At 35.6% G+C, this 17,763-nt stretch overlaps 1 protein-coding gene across 5 annotated transcripts in view; it reads right to left on the bottom strand.

Moving 5' to 3' along the window:
* Window positions 1–17,763, bottom strand: part of SYCP1 (synaptonemal complex protein 1) — a 117,986-nt gene that overhangs the window by 8,189 nt on the left and 92,034 nt on the right. For 4 of the 5 annotated variants that reach the window (XM_058538870.1, XM_058538873.1, XM_058538871.1 and 1 more), the window contains 3 exons: window positions 9,054–9,110; window positions 6,276–6,455; window positions 733–876 (listed from right to left, as the gene is read on the bottom strand). In XM_058538870.1, coding sequence (XP_058394853.1) covers window positions 733–876; window positions 6,276–6,455; window positions 9,054–9,110 — 381 coding nt within the window. The remainder of the gene's footprint in view (window positions 1–732; window positions 877–6,275; window positions 6,456–9,053; window positions 9,111–17,763) is intronic. The other variant, XM_058538875.1, reaches the window with a different exon arrangement.

The following is a 17,763-nucleotide window of genomic DNA, read 5'->3' as shown; positions in this document are numbered from 1 at the left end:
TGAAAATAATGAAACAAATGGCTCCAACTGAAATTTTGTAATTAAGATTCTTTTGGTATATTGCTCCATTTAGTGTGATGACATTTATCCATTTTTAAATTAAATGAATCTAAGTTTAATTATAATTATGTTTTTAGAAAATATTGGTATGCATGAATACACTCATGGGAGGGAGTAATTAGTGATATAAACTTCTAGGGGAAATATTCTCCTTAAACATGCCATCTGTAATACATTAACTCTTTAAGAATGATAGAAATGTTTATAGTTGTCAACCTATACCTGGATATAGATTTCAACCAATAAGTGGTGTAAAATAAAGGAATAAGTATATATGCCAAATCCAGAGGGGCCCTGAATAACAAATTTGGCTGCAATAAGGTTAAAAATATTCAGCTAACCTTTCTTTAAAAAAATTTTTAAAAGGGAAAGAAAATGTGGTAAAAAACTCCTTTATAACACTGCTGGAAAACAAGACAGTTAATCATCTCATATGCCAACTATGTTATATCAAGTATTTCAAAATGCCATGTTTTCTGAAATTTAGAGAGATTGTTTGAACCCTAGTTTCTCTAAAATGCTGCAAAAGCATACAGTTCTGTATTATAGTAGAGTTCCACTGTATTTCAGTATCGCAATGATAGCTAGTATGTGCATATATTACACATATACATCAAGAAATAATGTAGAAGAATAATAAATAATGTAAATGCTGATTTGCAATATTTTTACCAAAAGATCAGTAGTTTCTGAACTATCCGAATTAACATCAAACTCAAAGACCATTTTTCTCTTTTTATTACTTTCTTCAATGGGTACATTCTTGTTTTCTCTTTGGTGAATTTTTAGTTTCGTTGGTGTCTTCACAGTATATGCCTATCCAAAAAGAAAAACAATATATTACCCCATCAAATAAAACATATTATTAATGAAGGCAAGTTGAATCTTCAGCAATCAATCTCTCTCCATTATTATTGGCATGTATATGAAGTAGGAATTTTGGATAAGAATTTAATTCAGAAGTTGTTGGTACTAAAACTCTTATAATTCTATTCAAGAAAATGTACAATAGTGGACTTTCTTTGTCCTTCCCTTCAACTTACTGAAGAAAATAATGGGTGGGCGGGAGAGAGAGAGAGACTCCAGCTTCAGCAATCGACAATATTAAGAAACGAGGGAGTTTAATTTTTCTAGCCATGATTAAAGACCAAAGAACTGAGTGAGCTTTGCTCTATCTACAAAAATCCTTACTGATTTATGAGAAAATAGGTTCTTATTTTTTGTTGGTAAAGTAATTCACATTAGTCAATGTTTAGTATTCTATATTACCCTGTAAGATTTATAATTTTTAAAAAGTATCTTTAAAAAGTAAGGCCAGTGACATCAACCAAAACAGAAATTTATGGAAATTAACCAAAAGCTTGCCACAACCTGGAGAGTGTTTATTTTTTTTAAAATGACTGAATCCCTGTAAGAACAGCAAGCTTTGTGGTGTCAGAAACCACGGAGTCTAAAAAGCTGTGGGTTGACATATTCAAAGTGCTTAAAGAAAACGAACTGTTACCAAATAATTCTATATCCAGCAAAACTATCCTTCAAAAATGAAGGAGAAATTAAGGGACCAGCCCCATGGCGTGGTTAAGTGCGCATGCTCTGCTGCTGGTGGCCTGGAGTTCGGATCCCGGGCACGCACCGATGCACTGCTTGTCAGGCCATGCTGTGGCAGTGTCCCACATAAAGTGGAGGAAGATTGGCATGCATGTTAGCCCAGGGCCAGTCTTCCTCAGCAAAAAGAGGAGGATTGGCATGGATGTTAGCTCAGGGCTGATCTTCCTCACCAAAAAAAAAAAAAAAAAAAGAGAGAGAAATTAAGATATCCCTAGATAAACAAAAACTGACAGAATTTGTCGCTGGCAGACATCCCTACAGGAAACACTAAAGAGAGTCCTTCAGCTGAAATGAAAGGACCCTAGACTCAAATCCACATGAAGAAATAAAGAGGGCTGGTAAAGGAAACTGTATAGATAATTATAAGAGACAGTATAAATATATTTTTCCTTGTAACTTTTTCTATCTGATTTAAAACAGATATACAAAGCAATAATTATAATACTGTGGCAATGGACTTAAAATATAAAAATATGTGATTTGTATGACAGTGATAGCACAAAAGAAAGAGGCGGAATGAAGCTACATTGAGGAAAAGTTTTTGTATACCATTAAAATTACACTGGTATTAATTCAAACTAATTATTTTAAGTTAAGGTGTTAATTGTAATTATCAGGTAATCACTAAGAAAATAGTTTTAAAAGTACAGTGAAAAACAAGAGAATTAAAATGGTATACTAGAAAATACCTATCTAACACAAAAGAAGGCAGTAGTAGAGGGAGGGATACAGGAACAAAAAGACATAAGACACATAGAAAACAAAGAACAAAATGGTAGATGTAAGTTCTACCTTATTAGTAACTACATTAAATGTAAGTCAATTAAACAGTTCAATCAAAATGCAGAGATTGTCAGAATGAATGATGGAAAAAAGCATGATCCAACTATAAGGCTGTCCACAAAAGACACATTTTAGATTCAATAACATGAATAGTTTGAAAGTAAAAGTTACATGAGGTAAATAGTAAGCAAAAGAGAGCTGGAGTGGCTATCCTAATATCAGACAAAATAGACTGTTACTAGAGACAAAAAGGACACTTTATAAGGGTAAAAGGATCAATCTATCAAGAAAAGATAACAGTTATAAGTACAGATAGCCCTGAAATACATGAATCAAAAACTGGGAAAAATAGATAATTCAACAATATAGTAGGAGACTTCCATACCCCCACTTTCAATAATGAACAACTAGACAGAAGATCAGCAAGGAAATATATTTGAGTAACGCTATAAAACAACCAGATGGATATTTAGGAAACTCACAAATATGGGAATACAACATGCTTCTAAATAACCAATGGGTCAAAGAATAGACCATAAGGGAAATTAGACAGTACTTTTGAGAAGAATGAAAAGGAAAACACACCATACTTATGGGATACAGCGACATCAGTGCTTAGAGAGAAATTTATAGCTGTAAATGCCTACATTAAAAATTAAGATCAAGGTTAGGGAGACATGACAGTTAAATGCAATGTGTAGCCTGGACTGGATCCTGGAAGAGAAAGAGGACATTAATGGAAAAACTATGAAATCCAAATAAAATCTGAAATTTAGTTAATAGTAATGTACTAATGTATGTTTCTTAGTTTTGACAAACGTACATGGTAATGTAAGATATTAACAATGGAAAAAACTGTGTGTGGGATATAAAAGAATTCTCTGTACTACCTTTGCACTTTTCCATAAATTTAAAATTAATTGCAAAACAAAAGTTTGGTTTTTTTTTTAACAAGTAAAGTCACCACACCCACTAGAATGGCTAAAATCAAAAAGACTTAAAATACTCTGTGGTGGTAAGGATGTGGAGCAACTAGAACTCTCATTCACTGGTAGCTAGAGTATAAATTAGTACAATCATTTTTTTAAAAAATATGATTGGCAGTGTGATGGAATAAAAATATGTATTTGGCCTTTGTCCCTGGTTCCTGACACAGAATTTCTAAAACCCTTGTAATTTCCTGAGTGATAGGGGTGATAGGAGCATCTTTTGGTGTAATATTTGGTCTTTGTCCCCAGTGATATGATAGGATAGTCTTTTGTTATTCATAGTGAGCTTCTTTCAACTGTACCTGAGTTTATACCAATGAAAGAACTGGTGGTAGGGGGCTCCTAGACAGCTTCAGGATGGTGGCTGCCAAGGCATGATTAGAAGTTTGGAAACTTTTAGCCCCACATCTTGACCTCCTGAGAGGGATGAGGGGTTAGAGACTGAGTAAATCACCAATGGCCAATGATTTTAATCAATCATGCTGGGTAATTAAACCTTCATAAAAACCCCTAAAATGACAGGGTTCAGAGAGTTTCCAAGTTGGTGAACACATGGAGGTGCTGGGAGGGTAGCACTCCCAGAGAGGGCGGCACTTCCAGAGAGGGCATGGAAGCTTTGGCCCCTTCCCCCATACCTTGCCCTATGCATCTTTCCCATTTGGCTGTTCCTGAGCTGCATCCTTTATAATAAACTGGTAACGGTAAGTAAAGTAATTTCCTGAGTTCTGTGCTTCATTCTAGCAAATTATTGAACCTGAGGAGGGGACTGAGGGAACTCTCAATTTATATCCAGTTGGTCAGTAGCACAGGCGGCAAGCCAGGACTATGATTGGCATCTGAAGTGAGAGTAGTTTTGTGAGATTGAGCCCTTAATCTGTGGGGTCTACACCAACTCCAGGTAGTTAATGTCAGAATTGAATCAAATTGTAAGACACTCAGTTGATGTCTGGAGAGTTAGAGAATTGGCAGGTGTAGGAAAAAAACCCCATACATTTTGTATCAGAGTAAAAACAACTCAGGCAGTATCTATTAAGATGGAACATATTATGCATAACCCTATAACCCAGTATTTCACTTCTAGGGACAAACCCAACAAAAATGCATACATGTCAAGTGGTAGAATTTTTATAGCAACACTATTCATAAAAACCCAATCTGGAAACTACTCAAATGTCCATTAACAATGCAACAGATAAACAAACTGTGGTGCAGTAACACAATGGAATATTATATAGAAATAAAAATAAAGACTATTCAAGTTCAAGCAACAACATGGATGAATCTCACAAACATAATATTAAGTGGAAAAAGTTGAAAAAGAATATGATTCTATTCACAGAAAATGCAAAAACAAGTACATCTGATATTATAAGTTGGGATGGTGGCTGGCCTTGGGGGAGGGTCTAGTGACCGGAAGGAGTAACAAGAAGCTCTCTAAGGTGATAGTAATATTCTGTGTTTTAATCTGAATGCTGGATTTCAATAAAAAGTTTTTTAAGTAAGGTCATTCTTTAATAGAGATCATTTCATATTATGAATAACATAGTAGTAAATACAACAAAATAATTTTATATAAAAGTCTCTCTAAACTGTAGTTTACTAATTTTCACAATTTCCATGAGGAGGATAATATTGTATATACAACAGGATATGAGTGGGGTGTTTCCTTTTGCTCTGGTTTGTCACCTGGATCACAAAGCTGGGGGGAAAAGTGCTAGTAACCCACAGCCTAAAGAAAGCTAACTATAATTAAGGCCAGATACTTCTCTAGGGCTTATTAAAAAGTGGTAGAACCAGCCGTACCATCATGAAACACTTCCCGTCTTCCCAGTTATTTTAAGGAAACTAGAGGTGGGGAGGCATGAAATTTCAGCTTAGAGGTATAGAGACAGATTGAGATACTTCTTCCCGCAACTCCCAAGACAACTGAGGAGATAACTCTAACAGCAGCCTTATAAAGACTAGGGGTGCCTTCAAGAAGGGAGACTGGTATCTCATTTCCTAGCTGGATATAAACCTAGGCAGAAAATTTGTTTATCTGTCTCTGTGTCTGGCTGAGCAGAGTAAAAGGAAATTAGAGAGAGATGGATGGCACAGAACGCGGAGGGGGGAAACAACAGTAGAGCATTCTGCACTGCCATTTGGCATGGAAAGGTTGAATGAATTCCCCATGGATTAAGCAGACATATGGAAAATAGCTAGAATTGAGTCACCTTGCCAGTGGTACTTGCTCCACAAGGGCTGACTGCTAAGTAAAAGATTCCAGCAACGAGATGATGTGGAGTAAACACCAAAAGAAAGTAATTGGGGTGATACTGGAAAATGTCAAGTCAGAACCAGATTTCCCACATCAGGGACCTGTGCATTGGTGAATGCTAGAAAATTATGAAATCTGCCCAAGATGTCATTACACCGTGAACATGATAGGAAAAAAAAAATGAAACCATTTAATGCTGGTATCACAAAAAATTGAAACTTTCAAGAAACTGGTTTTATATTTATGTGTGTGATACCATATATAGCATATATGATACCAGAACCTTCTTTTTGTGTGTGTGTGTGTGAGGAAGATCGGCCCTGAGCTAACATCTACCAGTCCTCCTCTTTTTGCTGAGGAAGACCGGCCCTGGGCTAACATCCGTGCCCATCTTCCTCCACTTTATATGGGATGCCACCACAGCATGGCATTGGTGCACGCCCGGGATCTGAACCGGCGAACCCCGTGCCGCCGCAGCGGAATGCGCCGCTTAACTGCTTGCACCACCCGGCCGGCCCCCAGAACCTTCTTTTTTAATTAAAAAAATTACTACTTTCTTAGAAATTTTAGCAACCAACCTTTGGTAATGGTGTAGATAAAGTACTTTTAGCCGATGTCCACAGATAATCTCTTTTATCTTTGGATTTTCCATGATCAGCTGATATGAAGTTTCGAGATACATTGTGTGAAGGAGCTGTTTTAGAATCATATTGCTGATAACTAGTTTCAGGTGTTTCAAATAAAGATGTCTGTGTTTTCTATATTGAACAACAAAGGTGAATAAAATTGACTTTAAATGTCATTTTAATTAAAGTGCAGCAACTAGTAAAACTAACACTGGAATAAACTAGAATTTACCCCCAAATTTATTACACATTAGATAACTTCGAGTAAATTACATTTATCTTCTCTGTCACTTTATTTTCCCATTTGAGATGAAAATGGTATCTGCCCCTCTCTATCTTCACAGAATTGCTGTAAAAACAAATAAGACATCTCAATTTTCTATCTGACCAAAAGCTGAAGATTCTCTAAAGAAAAATCTCTATTCCTGGTGGCAAAAAGCCTAATTTGTGGTTCATTCCAATAGCCTAAAAACCAGAGGGCAATTTATTCTCATTTCTAGTCATTCTCTTTTATGCTTTCATATTTCCTCTCTCTTATCTATAAAAACATCAGCCTTTTCCTATCCACCAGCCTCAACCCCCTCCAAAAAAAAAAAATTGGGAAGAAAAATTACAAAAGTAAAGAACTAGCAAAATTTTCAGGAAAAAAAATGAGAAAATGATTATTTGCTTCAATTCTGAAAGTAAACACATTGCAAATTTACTGTAAATACTTAGATATTATTTCAACTCAATTTCTTCAGTTCTCTTTCTCTCTACCTTTACATACTTCTTTCCTTCAGCACCTGACCTTCCTTTCTAGTAAAAGTTAGTAACAGTTGCTTTAGTGGAATCCTTCATGAAGCCCATGCTCTTCACTTTCTATTTTACTACTTCCTTCAGTTGCCAACATCTCCAAGAATACAATCATGGCAATCACTCACAAGAAAGAATGGAGCACACACACACAAAAGGGCTACTCTTAAAAGGTTGGTGGTTGAATGTGCAGTGAGTTTAAATTAGGAGGGTACAGCGTGCAGAATTAAGAGGTGACCACGTGTGCTATAAAAAAACATTGGACTAGGAGTCAAGGAATATCCTGTTTTCTCTTGGATCTTTTACTGTCTTGCTGGGTGATTTTAAGTAAATCTCCAAATATCTCCAGGCTTAAATTTACCAATCTATATAATCAAGGAGCTAAATGAGATGATTTGTAGGTTTCTTGCCTAGTTCTAGTGATCTTAACTTCATAATCCTTTTTCCAGCAGGTATTTTGGTAGTATTTTTTCACAGAGTTGCATTTCTGTATCCTTTTTCATAAATACTTCTACATCATAGTTGATAACACAATTTTGATGCAAGCAAATTTTTTCTGCTCTCCGGATTTGTCAGGAGTTATCCTCAGACTCTCCAAAATGTAACTGCTTTCATGGACAAATTTGTCTCCTTCAAAAAGACTAAGAATGGCAACTACACCACCTTGTGGCCATGTCTGGGAATTAACATTTCCCTGGTAGCCTGGTAGCCTAAAAGAAAATGCACCCCCATTCTAGAATACTGAAATAACGCTCTTCATAATACATCATGGAAATGTATTTCCCTACAAGTTACATTCTCTTCTGAATGTTACATCCCAGTTATGCATACATACAGACGATTCACAAATTTTTCTCTTGTATTGTTTAAACACTTACATGGCGTTTCCTATGTGCCAACACGTACTATTTTAAATGCTTTACAAATATTAACTAATTTAATCCTCATAACAACTTTAGGAAATAGGTACTATTATTATTCCTCTATAGATGAGGAACGTGAGCAACCTCTGTGAGGACTTAGGAGGCTACATCACTATGTATAAAGAATATTTAATCATTTTAACTAAAACTTTCAATGAAAATTCTTCTGTAATAATCCTATATTACCAAATGGATAAGAAGCTGAGGGGTACCCCTTTTCCTCATACGTGGTGCTTCCTTCCATATGCAGGGAGCACCACTAGGGTAACATTCCTAACCTCTCTCTGCTTCCTTAGGGAGGAGCAAGGACTTAATGAGACTGGTGAATTTGGAAGGAGAAACTGGGTGCATATATAGTCCAGCCCCTCCTTACTCCTTCTCTTGGGTAGCAGACGAAGCACAAATCCTGCTCTGCTCCTTTATGCCATACGTTTTATAAGAGCAAGCCATCAAGTGGGTACACTTGTCGCAGTTCAGCTCTATCTATGACAAAGGAGGTAAATTTGTCTAATTTGGGATTTCATGATTAAGAAATCCTCTTGCCTTCAAATGTAAGCCACATTCTCCAATATCAGTTATCAATAATAAAGATATTATTTTGGTTTTCATCGTCTTTCTCAATTGGTCAGACTTCACTAAAGAAAGCAGGAGGTCATTTATTTAGCCCTCTCAAAACCCATCATCTAAATATAAGCTTCAGAATTTTTAACGAAAATATTTTGCATCTAACGTTGAAAATTTCTCAAGAGAGAAACCCAGAAGTACCTAATTTAAGATAATACTATAACAAAAATTATAGAAGATTGAAATCTTCTCTATCTCCAGATGATAAATGCTTTGAAATTTCTAGCTAATGCTTATGAATTAATAAATAGCAAGAAACAATTTAGGAAATGAAATTGTGTGATATATTTTAAATGTTCTTTCCCAATTTATGAAAAAAAATTTCTAAATAGATGTTAAAAAATGAATTGGTTATAAAGAAAAACTGAGAAGTATACAAAACTCTTACCTTGTCATTTTCTTTAAGAGTAACTGTGTTTTCGTTTGCCTTTCTTTTGAGTTTTTCCTATTAAAAATGAATATCAAGTTCATAAAATGTAATCACTACTGTTATCACAAATGAATGTTCCTATTATCAAAATCTTTCCTAGGAAATATTAACAAAGAAAGAATACTGGCCTCCAAATCTTATAATAAAAAGAAAAAAGAAAAACAAATTAGTTCCTTTCACAGAGGTATGTTATTTGGTTTTGTTATTTGGTTTTGATTATCTCTTTTAAAAGTCTGATCTGCCTCCAGTATGTATCTGTGGAATCTTGAGCAAGTCTTTTAAAACTCTGAATCTCAACTCTGTCATTTGTAAAATGAAGTGGATGGACCAGATTATAAAGTAAGGGATACACACAAGTAACTAGCTGTGAAGAGGTGCAAACAGATCCAAAATATTGTTATGGGCCTTTAGGGGCAGAATTCACTTTTTCTCTGTGTGTTGAGAAAAGGCGCATTTCAGCTGGACTTTGAATAATGAACTTTCAACATGAGATAAACAGGAATAAGAGATAAAAACAAAGTACAGAAAAGTACAAAATACTTAAGAAATAATACATCATTTTTGCTCGAGATTAGGGTGTGTGTATTCAGTAGGACAAAAAGAAAAATTAACCCTGGCCTACAGAAAAGAACATGGAGTATGCCTTTAATATGACAGTTATCTGGAGAACAGACTTGTTACAGCCCCAGGGAGCCTTAAACGTCTCAGAGAAGGGAAAGTTCCAATACACAGAACTTTAGGCAAACTTGCCTTGCTTGCCCATGATGCCTATGCCAATATCTATCCTCACTGAATACCTTGTGAACACCATGGTATCTCTCCCACAGTGTTGCTCCTAACCAGAGAACTCACTTCACCATAAAGAAGCTGGCAGTAAGCTGATGTAGTCACTGTTCTTATTATGTATCCTATCAACCACCAATGGTTGATCTTCAGTTACAGTGACAACTGGAGTCTACTCTAAGGGGCTGGAATGCTGTCTTCTAGGATAAAGTATATCCCCTAAACTAGCAAAATTGCACTGACTCTCAGTTAGAATATATATCTTGGCTTCTAGAGGACAGAAAGGAGAAAGCACCTCCCACAATGTACTGTCTCTACAACTTGGATTTTTGCTGGTCGGGAGATCTTAGTAGAGTCTGTTCTAATACAACAAGCGTTTCCAAGGTGTGAATTAGCTCATACACAAACACGTGTCTTTGGCAGTGGTTAATTGATCACGAGTAGATGTCAATAAAATAATTAATACAATAGATCAAACTTCTTGGTAAAGATGGTAGAGTGAAGCCAAATTATAAAATCTTCCTCCCCCTAAGCAAAAGTGAACAAAGGGAGGGAGGAAAGGAAAGTAGTTAAGAACTGGCAAAAATAAATTCAACAACAGAAACTTATAATCTCATGTGATAACCTCTGATTCTAATGAGACTCACCAGGAAAGCCACAGAGCACAGGTGTGCTGATATGACTCTACTCAGTGTAGCTCCTAACCTAATCACCAATTGCACAGTATTAGTGAAAGTGAACACATATAATAATAACTATCACTAATATACCTGAATTTGATAAGAACATAGCCGAGGGGATAAGTAGACGGTCCAGGAAAAAGAGGCCTAGAAAATGTATAGAGAGTAAAAGGCAGGAAAAACGACTAAATCTTATCATTTTGGTTTCTCTAGTCTGGACAAAGAAAGCACAACAACCACTCCCATACAGAATTAATTATCCTTGCCAATAAATAGAACATACTAGGAATAAAGTAAAAAGACATGATTTAAAGCAGAAAAGATTCTCCTGCAGGAGCAGAAAACACAAAAAGAAGAGATTAAGAAACCACGTGAATTTTCTCCTTTTACCTGGCACCCTCTCATCACCCAGTAAGTGGAGTATACCAAATCCTGATATTCTTATCCTTTCCCTCAAAAAAAGGAAATACAGCTTGAAGAGAGAGTGGTAAGACGGCAAAAATGAATAACCACAGCTTATCTTCTCAAATAGACAGACAGGCTCCATGGTTTCACACTGAGTTGGTGAAATGATTTGAAGCCTGAGGACAAAGACATCACAAGAAAACTACAGACCAGTATCTCTTATGAATACAGATGCAAAAAATCCTCAACAAAATACTAGAAAACTGAATCTAGCAGAATATAAAGAAGATTATACATCATGACCAAGTAGGACTTCTCCCAAGAATGCAAGATTGGTTTAACATCTGAAAATCAATTAATGTAATACTTTATAGTAATAGAATAAAAACCAAAAACCACATGATCACCTCAATAGACACAGAAAAAGCATTTGACAAAATCCAACAACACTCTTTTATCATAAAAACATTCAACAAATTAGGAATAGAAGAGAACTTTCTCAACCTGATAAAGGGTATCTAGATAAATTGAATTTCATCAAAATTAAAGACTTTGTGCTACAAATGATACCTTCAAGAAACTGAAAAGACAATCCACAGAATGGGAGAAAATATTTGCAAATCTTATATCAGATAAGGGACTTGTATCTAAACTACATAAAGAACTCTTAAAACTCAATACTAAAAAGATAAATAACCTAATTTTTAAATGGGCAAAGTATCTGAATAGACATTTCTCCAAAAAAGATACAAATGGTCAATAGCACATGAAAATATAATCAACATCATTAGCCATTAAAGAAATGCAAATCAAAACAACAATGATATACCATGCCACATCCACTAGGATGACCATAATCCAAAAAAAGACACCAGCAAGTGTTGGTGAGGATGTGGGAAAACTGGGACCTTCATGCATTACAAGAGGGAATCCAAAATGGTACAGTTGGTTTAGAAAACAGTTGGGCAGTGCCTTAAAACATTAAACATAGAGATACCATATTACCCAGCCATTCTACTCCTACATATATAATCAAGAGAAATAAAAACACATATCCACACAAAACTTGTACATGAATATTCATGACAGCATTATTCATAGCAGTCAAAGTGGAAACAACCCAAATTTCCATCAACTGATGAATGGATAAATAAAACATGGTATATCCATATAATAGAATATTATTCAGCAATAAAAAGGAATAAAGTGCTAATATATGCTAGTACACGAATGGACCTTGAAAACATTACACTAAGCGAAAGAAGCCAGTCACAAGACCATATATTATATGATTTCAATTAAGTGAAATATCCAGAATAGGTGAATCTCTAGGACAGAAAGTAGATTAGTGGTTGCCTAGAGCTGGTGAACTTGGTAATGGCAGGGGATAGTATAACTGCTGACAGGTATGGGTATTCTTTTGGGGGTGAAACAGATGTTCTAAAATTACAGGGGCTGGCCTGGTGGTGTACTGGGTAAGTTCACGTGCTCCACTTCGGCGGCCTGGGGCTCACGGGTTAGGATCCTGGACCTTGACCTACACTCCATTCATCAAGCCATGCTGTAGAGGCGTGCCACATACAAAACAGATGAAGATGGGCATGGATATTAGCTCAGGGACAGTCTTCCTCAGGCAAAAAGGGGAGGCTTGGTAGCAGATGTTAGCTCAAAGCCAATCTTCCTCACCAAAAATAAAATTACACAGCAGTGATGGTTGCACATCTATCAATATATTAAAAACCATGGAATTCTACACTTTAAATGAATGATTGCATGGTACATAAATTATATGTCAGTGAAATTGTTTTAAAAAACTGATAGAGCTGACCAGGGAAACAGACAACATTGCGAACTTTAACATCCTCCTTTCAGCAACTGACAGAACTATTAGGCAGAAAATAGGCAAAAATATACAAAATCTGAACACTACAATCAACTAATTGAATGTAATTGACATCTACAGAACATTCCATCAACAACAGCGTAATATACCTTTGTTTCAAGCACTCATGGATCATTTACAGGATAGGCCAGATCTGGGCCATAAAACCAACCTCAACAAATTTAAAAGAATTAAATTGCTATGGACTGAATGTTTGTGTCCCCCCCTCCAAAAATCTATATATTGAGGCCTTAAACCCCAGTGTAGTGTGGTGTTTGGAGATAGGGCCTTGGGGAAGTAATTTGGTTTGGAAAAAGTCATGGAGGGCCCCCATGATGGGACTGGTGCCTTTATAAGGAGATGAAGAAACCAGAGTGCTCTCTCAGCCCTGTGAGGACACAGTAAGAAAATAGCTGTCTACAAGCCAGGAAATGTGCCCTGATCAGAAACCTGACCATGCTGGCACTCTGAGCTCAGACTTCCAGCCTCTATAACTGTGAGAAATAAATATTTGTTGTTTAAGCTATTGAATCTATGGTAGTTTTGTTATAGTGGCCCAAGCAGACTAATACAGAAACTATACAGATTGTGTTCTCAGACCATAATGAAATCTAACTAGAAATCAATAACAGAAAGAATACAAGAAAATCTCTGAACACATGAAAATTTAAAAAAATAATTCTAAATAATCTATAGGTCAAAGAAGTCTCAAAGAAATCTAAAATTATACAGAACTGAATGAAAACAAAAACACAATATATCAAAATATGTGGGATGCAGCTAAAGCAGTACTGAGAGAGAAATTTATAGTACTAAACGCTTACATTATAAAAAAGGAGAGTGATCTCGGCAAAATGGCAGAATAGGAGTTTTCTATCATTCTCCTCACCAAGAATACAGATTTTGACATTCATCCAGAGATGAGAGTACATTTCTGGAAGTTCTGGAGTTCAGCAGAGAAGTTCTAGACACGATTGGAGCAAAAAATTCAAGATTGAATACATTGAAGAGGGTAAGAGGAAGTTTCACTTTACCCCCATCACAAAAAGCATAGCTCAGTGCCAAGAGAGACCCTCTCAGCCAGCAATTTTTCCCATGGAGGAAAGTCAGAGTATGAGAGTAAGTGCCCAGCTTCCCCAATTGTGCAGAATGCTGCCAAAGAGGCCCACTTCTTTCACACACCATCCAGCATACTGAGGTGAGCTGCATGACTGAGGGTGGGGAGGGGCTGAGAGCATAGCAGTGAGGGCTCAGAATGTACTGAAAGGATGCAGATCCTACTAAGCACTTCAGGGACTCAATCAGGAAGCCTGCCCAAGAGTCACTGGGGATGTCTGAAGATCCCCTCAACTGGCCCACGGGCACACCCAACACTGCACACACCTCACACACACACATACCACACCCTTGGCTAACCTGTGTATGCCTCTAAAGGCAGCATGTGCGAGCCTTTGCAGATAGTAAGCATGAGCAGAAAGCCACCCAACTCTGCAAGATTAGAAGAAAAGTCACAAACTTGAGCATTCAATAATGCCCTAGGGAAAGCAAACGGAAGGCTGTCAGTACCCAACCTTTCCAGCATCAAGAAAAGGCATAGAGTCTTAAGAATTCTCCTCAAACAGGGAAAAATAATTGTGGAGCAGGCATATCTATAGAAAAGATCTAAGAAAGCCTTAGAATCCCTAGCAGGGCTGACAGAAGATACTTCTCTCCTAAAGGCAGTCAATAAAGACTGGAGGAGGTAACTGCTTCTTCAAATGTGAAGAAAGCAATGCAAGACTTCAAGGAACATGAAAAGTCAAAGCAACATGACACCACCAGAGGAACACAATAATTCTCCAGTAACCACCCCCAAAGAAATGGAGATCTGTGATTTGCCTAATAAAGAATTCAAAACACTTGTTTTAAGGAAGCTCAATGAGCTACAAGAAAACACAGAAAGACAATTCAATAAAATCTAGAAAACAATACACAAACAAAAAGAGAAGTTTAACAGAGAGACAGAAATCATAAAAAAAGAACCAAACAGAAATTCTGGAGCTGAAAAATACAGTGAATAAATGAAAAATGCAATAGACAGCATCAACATCAGACTCGAGCAAGTAGAAGAAAGAATCTGTGAACTTAAAGATAAGTATTTTGAAATTATCCAGTCAAAAGAACAAAGATAAAAGAAGGAAAACGAGTCAAGAAAGAAGACATGAATTATGGGATACCACTGATTCAAACAATTTACATATTATTGGAGTCCCAGAGGAAAAGAGATGGAGAAAGGATCAGAAAGCTAATTTAAAGAAATGACGGTTGAGAACTTCTCAAATCTGGAGAGAGATTTGGACATCCAAGTTCATGAAGCTCATAGGTCCCCAAACAGATTCAACTCAAAGAAATCTTCTCCAAGACACATTATAATAAAACTAAAATCAAAGACAAAGAGAATTTTAAAAGCATCAACATCAAGAAAAAAAAAAAAATTCTCACATACAAGCAAACCACCATAAGGCTATCAGTGGATTTCTCAGCAGAAACCTGGCAGACCAGGAGAGAATGGGATGATACACTCAAAGTGCTCAAAGAAAAAAAACTGCTGACCAAGACTATTTTACCCAGCAAAGTGGTCCTTCCAAAATGAAAGAGAGATCAAGACTTTCCCAGACAAAGAAAAGCTGACAGAATTCATCATCACTAGACCTGCCTTAAAGAACTGCTGAAAGGAGTTCTTTAAGCTGAAATAAAAGGCTGGTATTTAATAACATGAAAACATATGAAATATAAAACACACTGGTAAAGGTAAGTATATGGTCAAATTCAGAATACTTTAATATGTAATATGGTGGTGTGTTAATTAACTCTAGTATAAAGATTAAATGACAAAAGTATTAAAAATAATCTAGCCACAATAATTTGTTAATGGACACACATTATTAAAAAATATAAATGGTAACATCAAAAACATAAAATGCGGAGGGGGAACAAAAGGGTAGAGTTTTGTATGCACTACAAGTTAAGCTGTTATCACCTTAAAACATACTGTTATAACTATAAGATCTTTTAGGTAAGTCTCATGGTAACCACGAAGCAAAAACTTACAGTAGAAACACAAAAGATAAACAGAAGGGAATCAAAATATACCACTAGTTAAAATCACCAATTCACAAAGGAAGACAGCAAAAGAAGAAGAAAGGGACAAAAGAACTACAAAACAGCCAGAAAACAATTAGATGGTTTAGTAAAAATCCTTACTTAACAATAATTACTTTAAATGTAAATGGACTAAATCCTCCAAGCAAAAGACATAGAGTGGTGAATGGATAAATATACAAGATCCAATTATATACTGACTATAAAAGACTCACTTAGCTTTAATGACAAATCATAGGCTGAAAGTTAAGGGATGGAAAAAGATATTCCATGCAAATAGACACAAAAGAGAGCATGAGTAGCTATACTTACATCAGACAAAACAGACTTTAAGTCAAAAGCTGTAACAAGAGACAAAGAAGATCATTATATAACAATAAAGGGGTCAATTCATCAAGATGATATAATAATTGTACATATATATGAACCCATTATCAGAGCACCTAAATATATTATGCTAATACTAACAGATATGAAGGGAGAAATAGTAAACAATATAATAACAGTAGAGGACTTCAGTACCCCACTTTCAATAATGGATAGATTGTTCAGACAAAAATCAATAAGGAAACATTGGATATGAACTATACTTTAGATCAAACAGACCTAACACACATATACACAACTTTCCATCCAACAAAACAAAATATATATTCTTCTCAAGTGCACACGGATATGATTTATCTCCAGGATAAATCATATGTGAGACCACAAAACAAGTCTTAACAAATTTAAGAAGACTGAAATCATACCAAGTATGTTTTCCAACCACAATGGTATGAAATTAGAAATCAATAATAGGAGGTAAACTAAAAAACTCAAAAATATGTGGAAATCAAACAATATACTCCTGAACAACCAATGGGTCAAAGAAGAAATCAAAAGGGAAATCAAAAAATATCTTGAAATAAATGAAAATGGAAACACAGCATACCAAAACTTACAGGATGCAAGCAGTTCTAAGAGGAAAGTTTACAGTGATAAACACCTACATTAAGAAAAATGAAAGATCTCAAGTAAACGATCTAACTTTATACCTCAAGAAAATAGAAAAAGAAGAACAACCTAAGACCAAAGTTAGCAGAATGAAGAAAATAACAAAGATCAGAGCAAAAATAAGTGAAATGGAGATGATAAAAACAATAGAAAAGATCAAGAAAACTCAGAGCTGATTATTTGAAAAGATAAATACAACTGACACATTTAGCTAATCTATAAAAAAAAGAGAGGATAGTCAAACAAATAAAATCAGAAATGAAAGAAGAGACATTAAGAAAAATACCACAGAAATACAAAGGATCAAAAGAGACTACTATGAACAACTATATGCCAATAAATCGGATAACCTAGAAAAAACAGATAAATTCCTAGAAACATACAACCTACCAAGACTGAATCATGAAAAACAGAAAATCTAAACAGACCAATAACAAATAAGGAGAGGGAATAAGTAATCAAAACTCTCCCAATGATAAAAGCCCAGGACCAGATGGTTTTAAAAATTTTAAAAAGAATTAATACCATCCTTCTCAAAACCTTCCCAAAAAATTGAGGAAGAAGGAAGAGTTCCAAACTTATTTTAACAAGGCCAGCATTACTCTGTTGCCAAAGCCAGAGAAGGGCATACAAGAAAAGAAAATTATAGGCCAATATCCCTGATGAACATATATCCAAAAATCCTCTACAAAACACTAGTGAACAGAATTCAACAGCACACTAAAAAGATGATACACCATGACCAAGTGGGATTTATCCCTAGGATGCATGGATGGTTCAA

Source organism: Diceros bicornis, chromosome 4, assembly GCF_020826845.1.
Source record: "Diceros bicornis minor isolate mBicDic1 chromosome 4, mDicBic1.mat.cur, whole genome shotgun sequence".
Taxonomy (NCBI): Eukaryota; Metazoa; Chordata; class Mammalia; order Perissodactyla; family Rhinocerotidae; genus Diceros; species Diceros bicornis.
This window is presented reverse-complemented; position numbering and strand designations above follow the sequence as displayed.